The sequence below is a fragment of the Gadus morhua genome, chromosome 23 (genome assembly GCF_902167405.1).
Source record: "Gadus morhua chromosome 23, gadMor3.0, whole genome shotgun sequence".
Classification (NCBI taxonomy): Eukaryota; Metazoa; Chordata; class Actinopteri; order Gadiformes; family Gadidae; genus Gadus; species Gadus morhua.
The window spans coordinates 14,591,936-14,611,935 of record NC_044070.1 but is presented as its reverse complement, the minus strand read 5'-3'; the positions used below and the strand labels follow the sequence as shown (position 1 = coordinate 14,611,935).

At 46.9% G+C, this 20,000-nt stretch overlaps 1 protein-coding gene across 1 annotated transcript in view; it reads left to right on the top strand.

Annotated features, from left to right (window-relative positions):
• The window catches only part of bmp6 (bone morphogenetic protein 6), a 49,062-nt gene that overhangs the window by 18,974 nt on the left and 10,088 nt on the right, over positions 1-20,000 (top strand). The window contains exons 2-4 of the mRNA XM_030348980.1: positions 9,742-9,934; positions 13,757-13,905; positions 14,599-14,796. Of these exons, the coding sequence (XP_030204840.1) occupies positions 9,742-9,934; positions 13,757-13,905; positions 14,599-14,796 (540 nt within the window). The remainder of the gene's footprint in view (positions 1-9,741; positions 9,935-13,756; positions 13,906-14,598; positions 14,797-20,000) is intronic.

The following is a 20,000-nucleotide window of genomic DNA, read 5'->3' as shown; positions in this document are numbered from 1 at the left end:
CTGGGGGTCGGAGCGTTGGATCGCCCCGCGTGGATATGGCATGGTCCTCCCGCTCGACCTACAAGATCACACACACGTCACACACACACACACACACACACATACCGATGGGCTCCAAGGGACCCATTTCAGACACGTGTATATACATGCACATACAAGCTCACGCACTATGCAGCCACTGGGTTATAGCAAACGGGCTGAGTACTTGTAGAGCACTCAGCAGGCCTCTGGCCTCCTCTGTCCTCTAGTACAGCCCTCTTTAACCACTAAGGGCCCCAAAACCTCCACAGAATGCTGAAAACGCTCCCTGGTCATATGTGTATGGTCATACGTATTTGTGTGTTTGTGCGTGTGTGTGTGTGGGTTTGTGTGTGAATTGAAGGCTTTCGATCAGTGAATGCGTTCCTTTTGTAAATGCGGAATGCAAAGAGCGCAAGGGTCTGTGTTCTAATCCCTCCTTGCTCAGCTCAGTACTGAAGATTCTTATGCAACGCATAGCAGCAGCTGGCTCACTGGTTCAGTGGTAAAGAGTTAATGAGACAATGTTCCTCGGGAAGAAAATAAAAGTGAACCAAAAGTGGCAAGTGGCTAAAAACGTGTTGAATTCACACGTTTTCTTCCCCGCAAAGAGATTCTATTTGCTCAAACCAAAACCTTTAATTGCAGGGGTTAGCGCGGGGTAATTAACAAAATGTATGGGCCAACAATATGTGACTGTAAAACAGCCGCCAAGCTGGAGAGACACGCACACACACATCCTTGAGTGTAATCGCATAAACACAGATGGATTCTTCTCATGCTTTAGACTCCAGCACACATTTTATCACTTCAACCATGAGTTGAAGACAGCCTCTTCACAAAAATGCTGACGGTTTCTCGGTTGCATTAACATTGCATTGAGGGGTGTCGTTCTTTGTCCATCTTGCTCTCATTAACCCCCGCCATAACATCGGGGTATTACATTGGTTTCCATACAGATAAAATGCATGTTAAATGAAATTGAGAGAGACAGATTATTTTAGTAACATCTATTTCTTTTTCAATTTTATTTTCAGGATTATACATTTCCTTACATATTTCAGGGGAATCCAATGAGGAAAACTGCCTCATAGGTACTTCTTACTTTCCAGTCAGTCACACGCACACGCACACACACACACACACACACACACGCACACGCACACGCACACGCACACGCACACACACACATTACACACACACTTATGAGATGCATGTTCCCTTTACAAACACATGGTCAGAACCTCAAGGGCTCCATCGGTGCTGAGCCTATGTGCACGGTAAACCCTTCACCGGAAAACCCAACACAGCTGCTGGGCCGGCACACGAGAACGTGCCCTGATTCAGACCTGACTGCAGAACCCACATCAGACCACCCGTTCACGTTGGACGTTGCGCTGGGTGTTTGTTGTTACGGCCTAATCAGATTAGTGCTGCACAGAGGTACGTGTAGAAAAGCTGCAAGTCAGGGCTACTGGTCGGCCCAGCTCAGCCAACGCGCTAACCATCAGAACCGCTACAAGTCAGAGTCTTCCATCCCTCTTTCCTGTCTATCTCTCTCTTCCCTCTCCCAGTCCATGAACGGATAAAAGCCCCATTCAAATGTAGTAAAAGTCATTATTTCCTTGTTCGTCTGTGACTATGTTTTGGTTTAATGTCCAACAGGAGGAAGTCATGTCATACACAGGGTATTACCAGAAGGAATGCCGAATCCCAGATTAGCGGAGAGTTAAATCACACTGGAGTGACTGGCTAATCCCTCCTCCTGACCACTTTTGTTCTCGGTCATTAAAATGTTCTTGACGTGGATTCCCCCCCCGATCAGTTCAGCACAATCGGGCCCAGTATTTCTCCCCGCTGCAGTGCTCACGTTGTGACCCTGAAGCGAAAGCTTCACTGAAACAGAGCTGCAATAACATGCCCATTTGAGCTTAGCGCATAAACACAGCCTTTCACTGGCAATATGATTACCAACACACACACACACACACATGCACACACACAAACACATGCACACTGTCTCGCTTCTTGCCAGTCTGTCATCATGAGACGGGTACTTAGTCAAGTCTTACTGACAGATCTCAGCAGAGCCTGTGATCTGGACCACAGGTGTCCTGGGCTGTCTCTCCTCCTTAAGAAGATGCTGCCAAACGATCTGTGTGTCTGCAGACAAACTACAATCTTGCTCTGTGGTTCCTTGCCCCCGTTTTGAAAAAATCGGCTATTTGGAACATGTTGGACATCTTAAAGTAAGTAAAGTAAGGAAAGTGATTCAAGTGTGTTCCCCTCACATAAACAGGAGCTAGGCTACTGTACCTCTGCAAGTCAATGGAAGCGGCTAACAGAGAGTGAACTTCCCTTCTGGGCACACAAAGATGAATTTTAAATAGAACATCTGGGTAAGACAGGCAAATGCAAAGTATCTGATATCTCGGCATATCCCTTTAAGATCAAACTCTCCTTTTACTAGAGGATACAGCAGGTAAAATTGTGTCCAAAGTATCTCTCTCTATCTCTCTCTCTCTCTCTCTCTCTCTCCTCTCTCTCTCTCTCTCTCTCTCTCTCTCGCTCTCTCTCTCTCTCTCTCTCTCTCTCTCTCTCTCTCTCTCTCTCTCTCTCTCTCTTCCAGATAAACGTAGCGTTTCATTTGAAATTGAACCACTATGGCATAAGAAGTCACATCAAGATTTGATACTATGACGCATCCCAAATGACAAGGTAGGCTAGTCCTAGTCGAGTTCATCGTGAATCTTTCCAGCCAGTGACTTGCTATCAAACAGCGTTAATGGTATTTTGGCCATGGATAGTTGGTGTGTTATGTTGTTGTGGAGAGGAATATAATTAGTTAGAAGGAATGGTTATGGTTAGCTGCCCTCCCCTGGGTGGGTATAGGCATGGTGAGAGGATTAAATGAGATTTAGGTGAAGAAATGGATAGTGGTTTGATTTGTTGGCCCATTTGGTGATCCAGGCCTGTTTTAGGATGTGTGGAGTTTGCTGTACAATAACAGTGTGCTGCCATCTGCGATACAGTGGTCTGATAATAGGGAACAGATTGTGCTGGTTAATGGGCCTCATGTTAGCTGCTTAACGCTATTGCCATATGAATATATTTTGGACAAGGATGTGTTTTCGGACCTTTTGTGAGTTCTATGTGTTTAAGTTATGTGTCGAGTGTGTGTGTGTGTGTGTGTGTGTGTGTGTGTGTGTGTGTGTGTGTGTGTGTGTGTGTGTGTGTGTGTGTGTGTGAGTGAGTTATGTGTGGTGTGTGCGCCGTGGGCCTGGCCCTCCTGTGTGAGTTCTATGTGTGTTAGTTCTGTGTGAATAAGTCAAGTGTGTGTGTGTGTGTGTGAGCCTGCATGTGTGTGGTATCTGTGTGTGTGAGTTATCTGCATGTTTGTGTGTGTGCTGGAAGGGCTGTGAGCCCTGGCCCTGCTGTGTGAGTTATCTGTGTGTGTGTGTGTGTGTGTGTGTGTGTGTGTGTGTGTGTGTGTGTGTGTGTGTGTGTGTGTGTGTGTGTGTGTGTGTGTGTGTGTGTGTGTGTGTGTGTGTGTGTGTGAGTTCTGTGCACTGGGTTTCTGTGTGTGTGAGCTCAGTGTGTGTGAGTTATGTTTGTGTGAGTTCTGTCTTTGTGTGAAAAATGTGTGTGTGAGTACTGTGTGTTGGAGTTCTGTGTGTGTGTGTGTGTGTGCGTGCGTGTGTGCGTGCGTGCGTGCGTGTGTGTGTGTGCTTGGATGCCGTAGGACGGGCCCCGCTGTGTGGGTTGTAGTAAGGGGAGCAGCGGGACAGGACAGCACATCCAGATGTTGCGCAGGTGAAACCCTGGAACCGCTCCAATTAGGAGAGGTCCAAGAGGATCTGCCTCCTGTCAGCCTCACTGCCGCTCTCGCTCCCTCACTCCCTCTCTCTCTCTCCCTCTTTCTCTCTCTGTCTCACTCACTCACTCACTCGCTCACTCTCACTCTCACTCTCACTCTCACTCTCTATCTCATCAACCCCTCCATCTCCATCTCTCTCCCTCTCTTTTTTTCTTTCTCTCTCTCCTTCTTCATGCTCTCTCTCGTTCTCTCTCCCTCTCTCTTCCACATCCATCTCTCTCTCTCCCTCTCATCCACCTCTCTGTCACTTTCTCTCTTACAACTCTCTCTCTGTCCACCTCTCTCTCTCTTTCTATATGTGTACAGCTGCAGGGACCAGTGAGTTCTTCTGTGGTCTGCTTCTTGTATCTGTACATTATCCCTCCGCCCCTGTCAGCAGCACTCACATCAAACAACACACACACACACACACACACACACACACACACACACACACACACACACACACACACACACACACACACACACACACACACACACACACACACATGGACATAGATACTTCTATGTACTGACACGACACACGCACACACAGACGTGCACTTTCCATTGCCCTTCATTTGCCTTCATTTGTGTCTCCTCGTGCAGTCAGACCGTCACGTTGATTCCTTCTTCTTCTTCCTCTGCCTCTCCTCGTTCTTCTTCTTCTTCTTCTTCTTCTTCTTCTTCTTCTTCTTCTTCTTCTTCTTCTTCTTCTTCTGCATCTTCTTATTTTTCTTCTCCTTCTTCTTCTCCTCATTCTTCACCGTCTTCTTCTCCTCAATCTTCATCTTCTTCTACTCCTCTTTCTACTCCTTCTACTTTTTCTTCTTCTTCCCCCGTCTTTGACATCCCCTCCAACCCTCCCACTCTGAATCCCACCCTATGCGTTCATTCCCCTCCTCAGCAATCCAGTCACGGTGCGTTAGTGTGAGAGGTTGTGATCCCACCACACGTCAGGTGAGGAGCTCTCTTTGATTCCAACACCGCCACAGTGGTCCTCCAGCTCTCTCTCTCCCCTTCTCTCTCGTTCTCTCTCCAACTCGATTGAATTTCAAGCTGGGGTCGGTGTGGAAAAGGCGGTGGCTGCTGAGCTTGTTGGAGTCCAGCAGCCCAGCTGGGAGAGTCATGGTTTCCACTTTCCCACTTTTCTACTATTCCAATTTTTCGGCTTTTATTGGTTTTAGGATTTTTGTTTTTAAATATTATTATTTATTTGTATTTTTCTATTGATTTGTGTGTAATAAAAGTTAATGGATAGGTTATCTGGAAAGCATTGTGTTCCCTTTTTTCATTGACGTGATTAGCGCGATGAAACTCTTAGACACTAAAACAACTCTTAGACGATAAAGAACCAAAATACTTCGAGTGTGAGTGAACCCCATATTTCAGCTCAAATTCGAACACTATGAGAAAAGGATATTAATTTAAGAATATATATATATATTTTGGTTCACTGCCCTAGTAAAGCAAAATCAAAAATGGCAAAATGCCGTCTATCGCCGCAATGAGTCAGTTTCTGGCAGCTGTCAGTGTTACTCTAAAACACAGACTAACGGCTCCAGCTCCCTGTACATTTCAAGATGATCCAGTTCGAAGCGAAACTTGTTGCGATTTAGGGGGAGGATGCACATTTGTATGAATCTAGCAGGGACAACAGGGAAGGAAACTGCCTCCGTCGCTAACAGCCCACACATTTTTTAGACGGGGAACATATCGTTCCCCGTCTAAAAAGTTTAATTTGATGACTATCGGACAGCCTATGGAAAGTATTGGGGCCTTAAGACTGTCCAATCTTGACAGATAGAAGCCTAGCCTTGTCATCACCTCATCCGTGTTGATTAAGAGCATGCAGGAGGGTGTGGGAGGGTCAGTGGGTGGGTTTCAAGGTCCTGAAGGTCTTGAAGGTCTTGAAGCCCCACGAGTGCTGGAGAGGAGAGGCAAAAGTCATTAGAAGTCTGTTGACCCCTGCTAGTGAATGGCCTCCTACGCACACATACGCGCGCAAACAGACACACACACACACACACACACACACACACACACACACACACACACACACACACACACACACACACACACACACACACACACACACACACACACACACACACACACACACACACACATTCACACACTGGTAGAGACACACGTGGACAGACACCCACACAGACACACACACAAACACATGCCTAAACAGCAGTGCCAGATGTGATAGAGACAGGCATGGGGTTTATGTTGAGGTATGTATGTGTGTGTGTGTGCGTGTTTGTGTGTGTGAGTGTGTATGTGTGTGTGCAAAGAAACTTTAATTAATGATTTTGAAAGATTGATGATATTGGTACCATAACCATTGTGTGTTTGTGTGTGCTTGTATTTGTGTGCATGCACATTTGGCTGTGTGTGTGTGTGTGTATGTATGTACGGTGTGTCTATGGATGTTCATGTCTATGTGAGAGTGTTTGCATTTGTGTGTGTGTGTGTGTTTGTGTTAAAGATGACGAAGTGCAGATCTCCCCTTGTGATAGAAGTCACTTTCCCACTGATGTTAAAAACATCTCGGTGCTGGCGCTCCTACGTAGGGGCGGCGATCCTGCTACCGCTCTGGAAAGCGTTAGAAGCGACTTCCACCGGCAGCCGAGTCCTTTTAAATCCACTACAATGGCCTCTCCCAAAACCCTTCTCGCCCCCACCCCCCTTTTCGTCTTTACCAACATCCCAGATGGTTGCGGCCAGAAGACCTGGGATTCAGTTTATCCTTCTAAGATTGATATATTTTTGCATTTTAATGATCGAGCGAGATAGAGAGGAAGGTAAGGGAGATAGGGTGGAGGACATGCAGCAAAGGACCGCGGGCTGGATTCAAACCCGGGGTCGCTGCGTCCAGGACTGAGGCTATACGGTACGCTCTCTACCCGGTGGGCCACCGGGGCGCCCCGATCTGTTTATCTTTCCCCCCTATTCTGCCACGTCCGTTGGTTTGGCCCCCAGCTTTGAGACGGACAGGGTTTCCCGCCGAGCCCCGTCTAAGCCACCAGATCATCTCTCTCACTACGCCTATTGTGATTGGTTGTGGACTTTTGTTTTTATTATCTTTGGACCAGGAGGGTGGTTCAAGTCCTGTGAAGTGATGGTGAAGGTTAGGTTTTCTCAAGCGCTAAGGTCAGGTCAGCCGGAGGTCGGCATACTGAGGCTTTGTTTGGGTCGGAGACCGTGTCGATCGAGGGGAGCAGGAAAGGTTAAAGGCAAAACAAACAAGATAGCAAAAGGGGGATTGAGGAACAAGGTGGAGAAATAAGGGGAGGAAGAGCAGATATGTGGAGCAGAAAACTTTGGACGCATCGCTAACCCATGACGGGGCTTTCCTTTCCTGCTGGGGGAAAACACGCTTTGCACACACGCTTTGCACGCAATGCTTTGTAAAAAAGCATGTTCAAACAAAATGCAAGGCTGCAAGAAGCCAATATCCATGGACCTCTGTCTTTCTTGACCTCGCTGAACCTGAAGCTCTCAAACCCCCCCAAAAACCAACACTCACACGCAACAGGAGCATGGGAGACCTCATGATCAACCGGTCAGATTGACATGGGAAAATGGGATCCCATCTACTGTGTAGGACACATGTTATCCTTGAATTGATAAACCATCCGGAATACTTCTTCTTCTTTTTCCAAAAACAAGTTGCATAATTTGTATATGGACTGGATCAAAGATTTGAAACAAAGACTTACTTAATTAAAATCAGGCTTCCAAACCAAACAGCTAACTTTGATTTAAGAGCTGTTTTAAGTGTTTATGTGTGTGTGTGAGAGAGAGAGAGAGAGAGAGAGAGAGAGAGAGAGAGAGAGAGAGAGAGGGAGAGGGAGAGGGAGAGGGAGAGGGAGAGAGAGAGAGAGAGAGAGAGAGAGAGAGAGAGAGAGAGAGAGAGAGAGAGAGAGAGGGAGTGAGAGAGAGAGATAATGTGTTTCTGTGTGAAAATAAGCACTGGTCATTAGTTTCACACACACATTGTGGTCCACGGCTCCCTCTCTGTTCTCGGGTCCCCGCACGGTGCTTTAAGTCTGCGGGGGACGTCTGCCATGCAGATCCTTTACTGTGGCCGGGACAGACTCCCCCAGCAAGACAGGGAAACCATTCCAATAAGGAAACGCATAATCATCACAGGGCATGTTGCACTTAAAAGCCAATAAGGGCCTTTTGCATTTGATTTTTTGATTGTATGTGTTTGTGTGTGTGTGTGTGTGTGTGTGTGTGTGTGTGTGCGTGTGTTTGTGTGTGTGTGTGTGAGTGTGTGTTTGTGTGTGTGTCTCTATCTATGTATTTATGTGTGTGCGTGTGTGTGAGTGTTTGCGTGTTTCTGTTTGTGTTTGTGTGTGTATGCCTGTGTGTGTGTGTGTGTGTGTGTGTGTGTGCTTGTGTGTGTGTTTATGTGTGTGTGTGTGTGTGTGTGTGTGTGTGTGTGTGTGTGTGTGTGTGTGTGTGTGTGTGTGTGTGTGTGTGTGTGTGTGTGTACGTGAGCTTGTGTGTGTGTGTGTGATTTCTGCGGCTTCAGATGTGGTCATGAAGCGCATTAAAGTTTGCTGTCGCCGGAAAAGGCCAGACCACAGGGTTTTTCGCCACGGAGGGATGATAGTCGAGAGGTTTATTTAGGGAAACGGGAAGCCACAAAGACGCACTATTAGCCCACGAAGCATACATCACACATTGCCGTTGTTTTAATGGCTTCCACAGCCTGCGTTTAGGTTTAGGACGTTTAGGAATAGGCAATCCAGTGGCTTAACTTGCAAGGCATTATTTGAATATTTGAAGGGAAAAGGCTCAATGTATTTCCATGTGTCTATAAAATATCTTTATAATTGAATCAGGGGTTGACCAGATTGGAAACATTGTGAAAATCAGTAAAGACACCACAGAGATATCAAATCACGCAGTATGAGAGTACGATATCTTGAGCCAATGACCAGTAGTTTCAAGCTTGTGAAAGTAAACTCAAAACAACAGTAATTTGGACATACTGTTATGTGGTTAATAAGAAAATACGATACAGTGGATTTATTTTCACTTAAAATGTAACTTTGGGGGCTTTTACATGAAAATAAATATGTTTTGCCTTAGCGGAACAGGGACCTGAAAGGCTGGTTGGAAATATGGTTCTGATTCGGGGAAGCTATCTCAATATGCTAGATCGCTGAGCGCAAACTCACACGGACCTCACACTGTCTCTCTGTCACGGCTTGACCTGCATGCATGTTGTTACATGGAGGGTGGGTGGGTTGCAGATGTAGTAAATCCTCTGAACCTGGCTGGTGTTCGGTATAAGTACCTTCCACATGGGACCACACAAACCAGGTGTTCTTAGGTCCAGATAAGGCCGGGGACGCCGTTGAATCAATATTTATCATTCATCCTTGATCCTTCTATGGATCACATTTTACACAAACAACAGTCGACTGTTTGCATTGGACAGTTCACCAAAACGATATACTTTTTTTTACAAATTTCTCCTTGGGTCTCTTAAAAAAGAGCCATCTCTCACAATAGTTTGATACATTTACATCAATAGGTTCATAGGACAACACTGCAATAGTTTGACACATAGTTTCAAAGTTCAATAGTGTAATAGTTTGATACATAGTTTCACAGTTCAATAGTGTAATAGTTTGATACATAGTTTCACAGTTCAATAGTGTAATAGTTTGATACATAGTTTCACAGTTCAATAGTGTAATAGTTTGATACATAGTTTAATTGTGCAATAGTTTGATACATTTACATCAGTAGCTTTACAGGACACCTTTCGAGTCTACCGGCCATTTTGAAATAATGCTTCAAAACTAACTGTGTTTGTGTGTCTCTCCCCCCCACAGTGGAGCACGACCGGGAGCTTCCGGGCCAGCGGCGGCACCATAAGGAGTTCCGGTTCAACCTGACCCAGATCCCGGACGGGGAGACCGTCACCGCCGCAGAGTTCCGCCTCTACAAGGAGTGTGTGAGCCGCGCGTCGCGCAACGACACCTTCCTCCTGAAGGTGTACCAGGTGGTGAAGGAGCACCCCGACAGGTAACACACACACACACACACACACACACACACACATGGTAATAAAATGCGAACACACAAACAGGTGCTCACACACACGCAAACACACAGTAAGAAGGAATGCATACAGTGTGAACGCATGCACACACACACACACACACACACACACACACACACACACACACACACACACACACACACACACACACACACACACACACACACACACACACACACACACACACACACACACACACACACACTACCATATGGTACACACAGACACATACAAACAAACACACACGCACACCAGAGTCAAACACAAATATTCTGATGTTATTATAAAGGATCAAACTATGCGATACTGATCAAGGATGGAATAAATGATGCATGCTGGGAGTGGGGCAAGAGGCCACCCATAGGTGCGCATATGGTGTTCGATGGAATTTCAAGGGAGTGCTTCACAACAAAAAATTCCATCATCTCTCGCATTCTCTCTCACTTGCTCTCCCTCTCCCTCTCCCCCTCTCTCTCTCTCTCTCTCTCTCTCTCTCTCTCTCTCTCTCTCTCTCTCTCCCCCTCTCTCTCCCCCTCTCTCTCCCTCTCTCTCTCCCCCTCTCTCTCTCTCTCTCTCTCTCTCTCTCTCTTTCTCTCTCTCTCTCTCCCTATCGCCCCCCCCCCCCCCCCCCTCTCTCTCTCTCTCTCTCTCTCTCTCTCTCTCTCTCTCTCTCTCTCTCCCTCTCTCTCCCTCTCTCTGTCTCTCTCCCTCTCTCTGTCTCTCTCTCTCTCTCTCTCTCTCTCTCTCTCTCTCTCTCTCTCTCTCTCTCTCTCTCTCTCTCTCTCTCTCTCTCTCTCTCTCTCCCCCCCTCTCTCTGCCTCTCTCTCTCTCTCTCTCCCCCTCTCTCTCCCCCTCGCCCTCTCTCTGGTGCGTTAGCTAAACAGAGCGATGGACACTATGTTCTGACCGTGTTTACAATGCAGAATCACGCAAAAACCACGCAGGCTTACAGAAATAGCCTCAGAATCCTCCCCACCGCCACCGAGCGAGCGAGCCTAACACTCGCCAAACATTTACATAGTGGCCCCAGGGGTAGATAAACATCCAATGAGATCGGCCCCAAAGATGTTTTGTCAGCCATGACCAATGGGAACCAGCTACAACTACCAAGGGCAAGAAGTAGAGATATATAACATATATATATGCATATATTCTGAGATTTCAGCTGAGATGGAGAGAATGAAAAATCGAGAAAAAGTATATACGTTTATAAATTAGTATGAAGACCAAAGTAGAGATATAATTAAAGAATTGTAGTTATGACTGTTATGGTATAATCTTTAATAAAGACTTTAAGTTATAGCTGTTATGGTATAATCTTTAATAAAGACTTAAAGCTGTTATGGTATAATCTTCAATAAGGACTTTTAGTTATAGCTGTTATGGTATAATCTTTAATAAAGACCTTTAGTTATGACTGTTATAGTATAATCTTCAATAAAGACTTTTGGTTATGGCTGTTATGGTATAATCTTTCATAAGGACTTTTGGTCACAGTCAGTAGGAGCAACAAAAGAAGAAGGCAAAGCGCTGCCAAACGCAGCTTCCTCCTTCAGGGTCTTTCCTTCGTCCAGGGTTTTAGGGAGCGAGCAGACGCTCCAGAATAAGCTCCATGTTGGAAGTGTCATTGGCTCCACAGAAACTTCTCTCCAGCGCTGGGGCCCTCATTCACGTCTGTGTGGGAACAAGAAAAAAAGAAAAGGAAGGACCCGTCCCTTGTCTCCTCTCCAATCTCACCTCGGGAGGGAGCCTATTAACTTTCTCGTACCCCACCTCGCCCTGAAAGAGTCAGCCCCCCGATCTGACTCTAAGCCATAATGATAGACCGCTTAACAAGCCTCACACCCTTTGTACTTTTAATTTGGTCAGGGGCCGTTTCTGTAGCAGCAGGTCTGGAATGCGGCCCGATCACGGTGCTGAAATGTCTGTGGGACTGTGTGTGTGTGTGTGAGACGTGTGTGTGTGTGTGTGATTATGCGTGTGTGAGAGAGAGAGAGAGAGAGAGAGAGAGAGAGAGAGAGAGAGAGAGAGAGAGAGAGAGAGAGAGAGAGAGAGAGAGAGAGAGAGAGGGAGAAAAGACAGGGTTTGGTGGGAAATTCTTCTTCTGGAAGATGAAGATAAAAGCAGCGATTCACCTGACGGTATCTCCATCATGCCTTGGGTCTGCCATAATGGCTCAGATGAGGGTGTGCTTGGCTTCCGCTGACCATTATCTTTGATTTAGTATGACGACTAATGTGTTTTCTTACCAATCTTTGCATGTCTGTAGGAATGCGTCAAAGTTATTTTCCAATATATTTTTCCAATATATCTTTTATCTGCATCGACAAGGCCCATAAAGGACACATATTGCAAACTAACAGGGACCTGGGCGACCTCTGTCCCTATTATTCAAGTTAATTTAGGCAGTCACTCAATGAGACTAGTTTGCTAGTCGCGTTTAAAGACCCAGAACAACGCCGGTAACCCTGGACCGAACCCGCTGTGAACTTACATTGGTTTATGGTTTATCACTAGTTCTTGCCGAGTGAAAAGACCTGGTACACCAAGATCGCATCTAACCCACTCTCGCACAAAAAATACCCTGTCCAAAACTTGGATCTCATGCCAACAAACACAGAGTCAACATAGGGAACCCGGTCAAAGAGCTCCATCTATTTTAAGGGTTTACCTTTGATCTTTGTCCTCCATGCTTCACTTCAACACCACTGCTTCCAGACGTGCAGCCTGGCGGCTTACGATTGGACACGCATTTCAAACGCGCTAATTAACGAGCCAATAAGGAGAGGATGTCCCCTGCCCGCGGGGACATTCCCGGAACACCTGGGTGATTGTGGGGCTTTGATGCCGTGGCTTTCGACCTGCGATTGGCAGGCGTGTCATTATCGAAACGTAATGGCAGGTGTGTCATTACGGAAATGTAATGGGAGGGATGGACCCCAGGCCCTCTTATCAGCCACAGCCATTTTGGGTACTTTTTGTTGTTGTTCCACATCTCTTTGCTTCTCTTTTTGAGTCCGGGCCAAGGCTGCGGTACTCCTTGTCCCTCCCTTGGGTGTTAAGCTGTTTTTGTTCTCTGGCCCCTGTTGCTCTGAGGAAATAGGCATCTCATTTAAAAACTTGTCTTGTTAGAGACAGGCAGAATTTTTGTGCAAAAATAAATGGTGCAAGAGAGCTGGGAGTCCGGCTTCCCTCGTGCGCTACGATGTGAATGATGTTAACATATTTTTCGACTTAATACCCAGAGCCCTGTTTCCTTCCTTTCCCCCCCGTTGGAGGTGAACCATATGGTCGAACCTTTAGTAGAACCACAATCAGGGAGACCATAGTGCTATCATGTGTCTGTTGTTGCAACCCTTTACTATTATCCTCACCTCACACCAACTTGCGGGCTCCTTGGTTATGGATCAACCACAGATCTTCTGAACCGGCGTAAACATATTTTGTCTTAGTTTACGGTTTAGAGAAAGATGCAAGCTGTTCTGCTCATTCTGTCGGCACAAAGGGATGAGTGTGCTTCTGTTGTTTATTAAAGTTAAATGATCAGAAATGTAATCATCTCGAAAAATCGATCCACATCTAAAATCAATCTAATATCATCAATGCATTCGAATAGAATCCAAAAGAAAATCGACATCATTGATTGCCATGCAGCTGCACTTAAATCTGATAGCCAATCTCTCAACTAACGTCATCAAACAAATCATACAAAACAAGCGTCATTGATTCCAATACAGCTCTCTCATGTCACGTGTTTGCTTCTTTTGCTTCCTCCCCCGTCTCAGAGAGGCAGACCTGTTCCTGCTGGAGTCTCGCCGGCTCTGGGCTGCTGAGGAGGGCTGGCTGGAGTTTGAGATCACAGCCACCAGTAACCTGTGGGTGATGAGCCCGGGACACAACCTGGGCCTGCAGATCAGCGTGGAGACCAGCAGCGGTAAGCGGACTGAGCCAGGCCCCGGAGTCATGAGGTTCTGGACGAGGCTTCGGCCGAACACCGCTGGGTGTTGTGTTTCTTCCTCTGTTGCATTGCCGGGTGAATTGAGTGTGTTTGTTGATGTGGATCTCCATGGTGTGGTCTCAAGCTAATGTAAATGGATACATTTTGCAATGCATTATTCGATAATATGAGGTGGTACTTTGTTAATCCCAGACGGAATATTGAGGTTTATATTAAACATTGAAACACGAGATGAATAACCTCAGGTCTAAAGCATCTCATGCCAAGATATACCTTTCCAATGGAATTTATGGGGTCAATTTCACAGCACCTGGGCTTTTGTGTTCAATGGGCTTATATTGGATATGAGGAGACGGGTATCACCTGTCTAAATATTGAAGCAAGCAACCCAAAAACTGCCTGGGGTGCCTACAAAAGCCTTGGTAGGTGTGAAAATGACCAAAGAAGTGTTGAAAGTGAAATCCCAATTAACATTGTACGGCAAAATACATTTCCGTTGGATGATCACAATGTGTTGAGTGAACCTCCTATTTGTGTGTGGTGTGTTTATGTGTGTGTGTGTGTGTGTGTGTGTGTGTGTGTGTGTGTGTGTGTGTGTGTGTGTGTGTGTGTGTGTGTGTGTGTGTGTGTGTGTGTGTGTGTGTGTGTGTGTGTGTGTTCCCACCCCAGGGCGCATGATGGGCTCCAAGGAGGCGGGGCTTGTGGGTCGGGGCGAGGCGGTGGAGAAGCAGCCCTTCATGGTGGCCTTCTTCAAGGTGAGCGAGCTGCACGTGCGCAGCCCGCGCTCCACGGGGGGAAAGCGGCGACAGCAGAACCGCAACCGCTCCAATCAGCCCCAGGAGGGCTCCCGGGGCCCCAGCCCAGCAGGTGGGTCCCCCCTCCCCGCCCAGGTCCCCTGGCTGTCTGGTGCTGTCTGGTTCTGTCTCTCTCTCTCTCTCTCTCTCTCTCTTTCTGTCTCTGTCTCTGTCTCTGTCTCTCTCCCTCTCCCTCTCCCTCTCCCTCTCCCTCTCTCCCTCTCTCTCTCTCTCTCTCTCTCTCTCTCTCTCTCTCTCTCTCTCTCTCTCTCTCCCTCTCGCAGTCACTCTCTCTCTCTCCCTCTCTCTCCCTCTCTCTGTGTCTCTCGAGCCCACATGCTGATTGCATCATAGCCTAACCACGAACACCAGTCTCCCACACACACACACACACACACACAGACACAGACACACACATACACACACACAGACACAGACACACACATACACACACACACAGACACATGCAGCTGCGCCACTGGCCGCCGGCTCACCTCAGGCCCAGTCACAACCGATCACAACGCGTCTGCGGTGATCAATGGATCGCGAGGCGCCCGGGGGAGGGGGAGCATGTGTTCGTAGTCTGCCTGATGCGGAGGACGCTGGGGCGTCTTGACAGATTGGACCTGACTCTGGTCGGACCTTCCTCTAATCAGAACGCCGGAGTCCGGGGAACGAGGTCCCGGAGCTGTTTTTACTAGAGATAATCCACCTACGGATTAAAGGTACAGAAACCAGACCCGCGACCCGCGGCAGACACATCCCACACCAGCTCCCACGACGGGCCAATCGGAAATGACCTTATTGGGACCGTGTGAGATGGATAGGTGAGGAGGATGGTGTGATCTGGAGATGAAAGAGAGACCGAGACAGAGACAGAGACAGAGGGAGAGGGAGAGGTTCCGGTCGGACTGAAGAAATCGGAAAAAGAGAGAGAATGCTCCCTTGACCAGTGACCTCATCACCAACCTCCAAAAAGGAAAAAGAAAACACCGCCCCCCCACCACCACCCCCCCCCTCCCCCCCACTGCTAGCTTCCTGCCTCCACCCCTGATAGATTTGACAAGCAGGTACGCGCCTGATGTTATGAGCCCCTCATAAGCCCTTCAAATTAAATCAAGCCCTAATCCTCCCACTGCATAATTCCGTCTAGCCTTTGTAGCGCTCAGGGCTAAGCTTCCCCCTGTGAGGCTTCATTGTGCGACCATCAGCCATTGCTAGGCTAACGCTAACAACCGTCTGATCCTCAGTTAATATGACTGCTGAGGCAACATGCTAACCGTGAGCCCGTATAGGTGCACCGCAAGATTGTCAGAGAGAGGGAGAGATAAAGGATGGAGGGGGAGAGAGAGCGAGAGAGAGAGAGAGGCTCTGCATATGCGATATATACAGTACAGCTGTGTTTGGCTGGATAAGACTCGGGGATCAGAGTTGGGGAGTCGCTAAGTTTACAGAGGCAGATAAGTGATTTACCTCGCTCTCTCGCTGTTGCTTCCATTTAATGGCTAAAGCACCCGTTTGCTTTACTCCAGGCCACTTGTGGGACAACAGCCTTGTGAGTTTGTCTTAGCGCTTTGTCAGGGGAAAAAGAAAGGGTTATTGCTGACATTTGTAGTTTTGTCGGATCCCATCCTTTTTTTTATGCGGTTTTGGATGTTGTGTGCTCGAGCCCGCACCTGCGAACCACTGTTTGGCACGAGGGGTTGTAGGTTAAAAACCTACCGACATTTTGCTTAAATCATCGCACAAGATGAAAGCTGCAGCAGGGGGGAAAACCAGAGAACAAAGACTTTGGGTTGGTTGTTTGTAGAGGATGGTTCGAGTCCAACACATGTTGGGTTCTGGCAGTGCGGGTTCTCTCCAGCTACCCCCCCCGGTCACCTCAGGGCAGGAGACGGATGGCTAACAGCCCCTGGAAATAATCATCGCAGAAGCTCCTGTGCAAGGCCATTCGAATATCAGTAGCGTTTCCCAGAACAAAGACCGCAGTTTCCATGAGCTCCATTGTCTTTGATTTGTTCCCAAAAAGCTGCATGGTCATGGATTTCGCTTTAAACGCAAAAGTCAGTGATTGTGATTGAGTGGTTCAAATGTGAGCAAGTGGTTCAAGGTAACAGTTTGAGTTTTGAGGACAACGTGTTCTTAGAATTCTTTCAACAACAACATGATTGATACGGTTCGACCAAGATTTATTACCTCACACAAATAAAACAGAAGAATCAACCCGTGATCTACCGTGGGTCAACACTAAACTCATAGGGGTTTCGTTTTTTCAGGTTCTCTGTGACGCTTTAATCACGGTTAAAACCTTGCTCTGTGAGCGTCCCGACAAGGGGAGTTCTGTGGAGACTGCGTCCAGGAGGAATTGGACTTTACATAACCCAAAACATCAAGACCTCTCCGCTCTGCCCGCCGGGATGACGGAGAGTGTAAATATTTAGACCCGAAACAGGAAGGCCACCCACCCACCAACCGACCCATCCACCCCTCCAATCCCGGCCTCCAGACCCCCGTCCCACCCCCCTGCCCCCAACCCCCCCCCCCTTTTGCAACGGCCTTGTTGTCCGGGGTCCAGAGAGAGGGAGGGAGGGAGAGGGTGGGAGGGAGGGAGGTGCTTGATGGGTGGGTCGGTGGGTTGGCGGGGCGGAGAGAGAGGGTCAGGATGAGACAAAACTGTGGAGGATTCCTGTAGGAATTGGCGGGGCATATGGTTCCAATACAGCATCGCTCATCTCAGAGACGAGGACGAAACAGGGCTCGGTGGATGGACGGAGGGAGGGCGCATCTGTCTAATGGGAGGGAGGGGGGGGGGGGGGGGGGGGGGGGGGGTAGGCAAGCAACACTCTGTGGTGGAAGTTCCTTGACTGCTCGCTTTCAGTTCCAGGCCACCGATGCTTTGATATTAACCGCTTTATTTGTGCTCAAGATATTCTCTGGGAAGTTTTTGTTGTCAACGTTCGCCATTGTTTTTCTACTTAGACACGATATTGTGGTGGGGTGAATATAATTGAAACAGCAGGGCAGTGTGACAGGCCCCAATGTGAACGCTTGAGTAAGCTCCAGAGGAGCTTAAAGTCCCATCTTGAATCATAAACATGAAGACAAAACCCTCACATAGGAAGAATATGAGCTACATTTAAGTTACATTTACATTCAAAGCAGAAGTCGCATCACTTGCTGGGAGTATATGGACTCTTTGGAGCGCACTACCTGCTGTGGCATTTTCTGTTATTTATGAAAACCTCATTAAACCTGAAAACACTGGAGGATCATGGGTAAATCAGTCAGGAAACAAACATCAAACATTCAGGAGTGTGCTTTGATGCTGTTTCTGAAGGCCATTGGAAGTGATCAGAAGCAATCAGCCTCAAACTAGTCTTCGCCGTACTGTTTATTTCTGTTTTATCATTTCCTCAATCATCAAATGAATCTTTTTTGGTCACAATACACACAATATGAAATGTGAAATAAGACTTGTGGTTAAGTCACCAGAAGTTTTATTTATCAAAACGTGGTTTTGCTATAACTTCCTAAAACAAATCTCCTGTTTACATGTGCAGTGTAATCATACAATACAACTCAATAACTTACTTCCAACTGATTAAATTTAAGTTAAGACGCCTTTAATTTTGTGTAATTTTGTGCTACGCCTCGCATACTATCGTCTGCCTCACCTAAAGAAGATAAGATATTGCCCTTAATTATTTCCTTCACACAATTTATGCAAAAAAATATTACTATATACATACATATATCTTTACATTGAATTGTTGTATCCATAGAAATGAATCGAGTTAGTCTAAGGCAGTTTTAACATCTCCCTCCAATATATGTATGTTTAAAATACTTTTTTTTTTTGCGATGCATTCCACAATTTAACTTGCATCCCCCCTCCAAAGAGCTCATGCAAATAAAAATCAGTTAACAATGCGGTGATTTGAAACACGGAACCGGGCGGAAGGCTTCTCCCCAGCGGGGGGGAGGGGGGGGGCTCACGGCTGACTGCGCCGGAGGAACAATGCAACACCTTTAAAGGTAATTTGGGGTTTTAGTGGGCGAGGCGAGCTGTGGAACAGTAACGGGAGTCGGCCCCGGGCTCTGGGCTGCGGGGGAAGTTAACAACCATTCGGGGAAGGAGTATCGCGTCCTAGCGTAGCCCCAGTGGCCTGTAATTAGGGCCCAGCTAGTCATTAGCAGCTAGCTAAAAGACTGACCACGCTAACAGTATCGCTAAAGGCATTATAATGACACGGCACTTGGCCAGCTGTGTTTTTTCATCCGTCTCTCCTCCCCTCCCACGCCAACACCCCCTCCAAACTCTTTTTGTGTTTACCTTCAAACTAATTAGACATGGTGAAGATCCCTCACAGAGTTTAATAACCTCTGTGGTGAAAGACAGAAGGACAGATAAGTGGAAGGAGAGAGAAGAGCGGGAACCAAATAAGCGAATAATCTCCACCAGCGAATCTCCGGAACTAAAACGCTATTTTTTTTCTGGGGCCCCCTGTTGTGAGGTACGTCTTCCGTACCTTGCCTGGTTACTGAATAGTTATGGCAGCTGTAAATGTGTTACTGTAATTGTTAAAACCAAGAATTTTTCAAGAAAGTTTCTCAGCAACTTTTGTGTCATGGTGGCCATGATGGTCTCAAGAATAAGATTGGAGTATATTAGTGGTTTTCTTTCAATCTGCTGACACTGTTTTGATCATTTTGGTGTTTCAATGTCACAGGCACACAGATTCTCAATCAGCGGCCTGAAGCACACCATTGAAATGGTTAGCACAGAACCGTCTAGCAACTCAAAACTATCAATTGCCTGGTTTGCATTCCAATGATTTTTGCCGTCATTGGTCACTCATCTATTCTAGTGTTTTTTCCGCGGGTCCAGCTACTGCAAAGGAAGTCAATTAGTGACTGGCAACACCTGCCGCAAATTCACCTGTCTTCTAATCGGACCATGAGGGACAGCCCCTCTCCCGTCCCTCATTACAGACAGAATCACACACCAATAATATCATCACATTTCTGAGTCCATTCCCTTGACTGCCATGACCTATTTATTCCATCTTGAACCTGTGGGGAACCTTACTAAATGGTTTGGCCTTCAACTACAAACCCACGCTACAGGAACAAGCCGGTGGTCCAATAGAGTTATGAATTATAATACACGCGTCTTATGTTACTGTTATAACCATGTGACTTAGGTACCGCAACTTTCTTAAAATGTTAAAAAATGATATATGATATATTTGGCTGAGTAACAAATATTGTCCATAT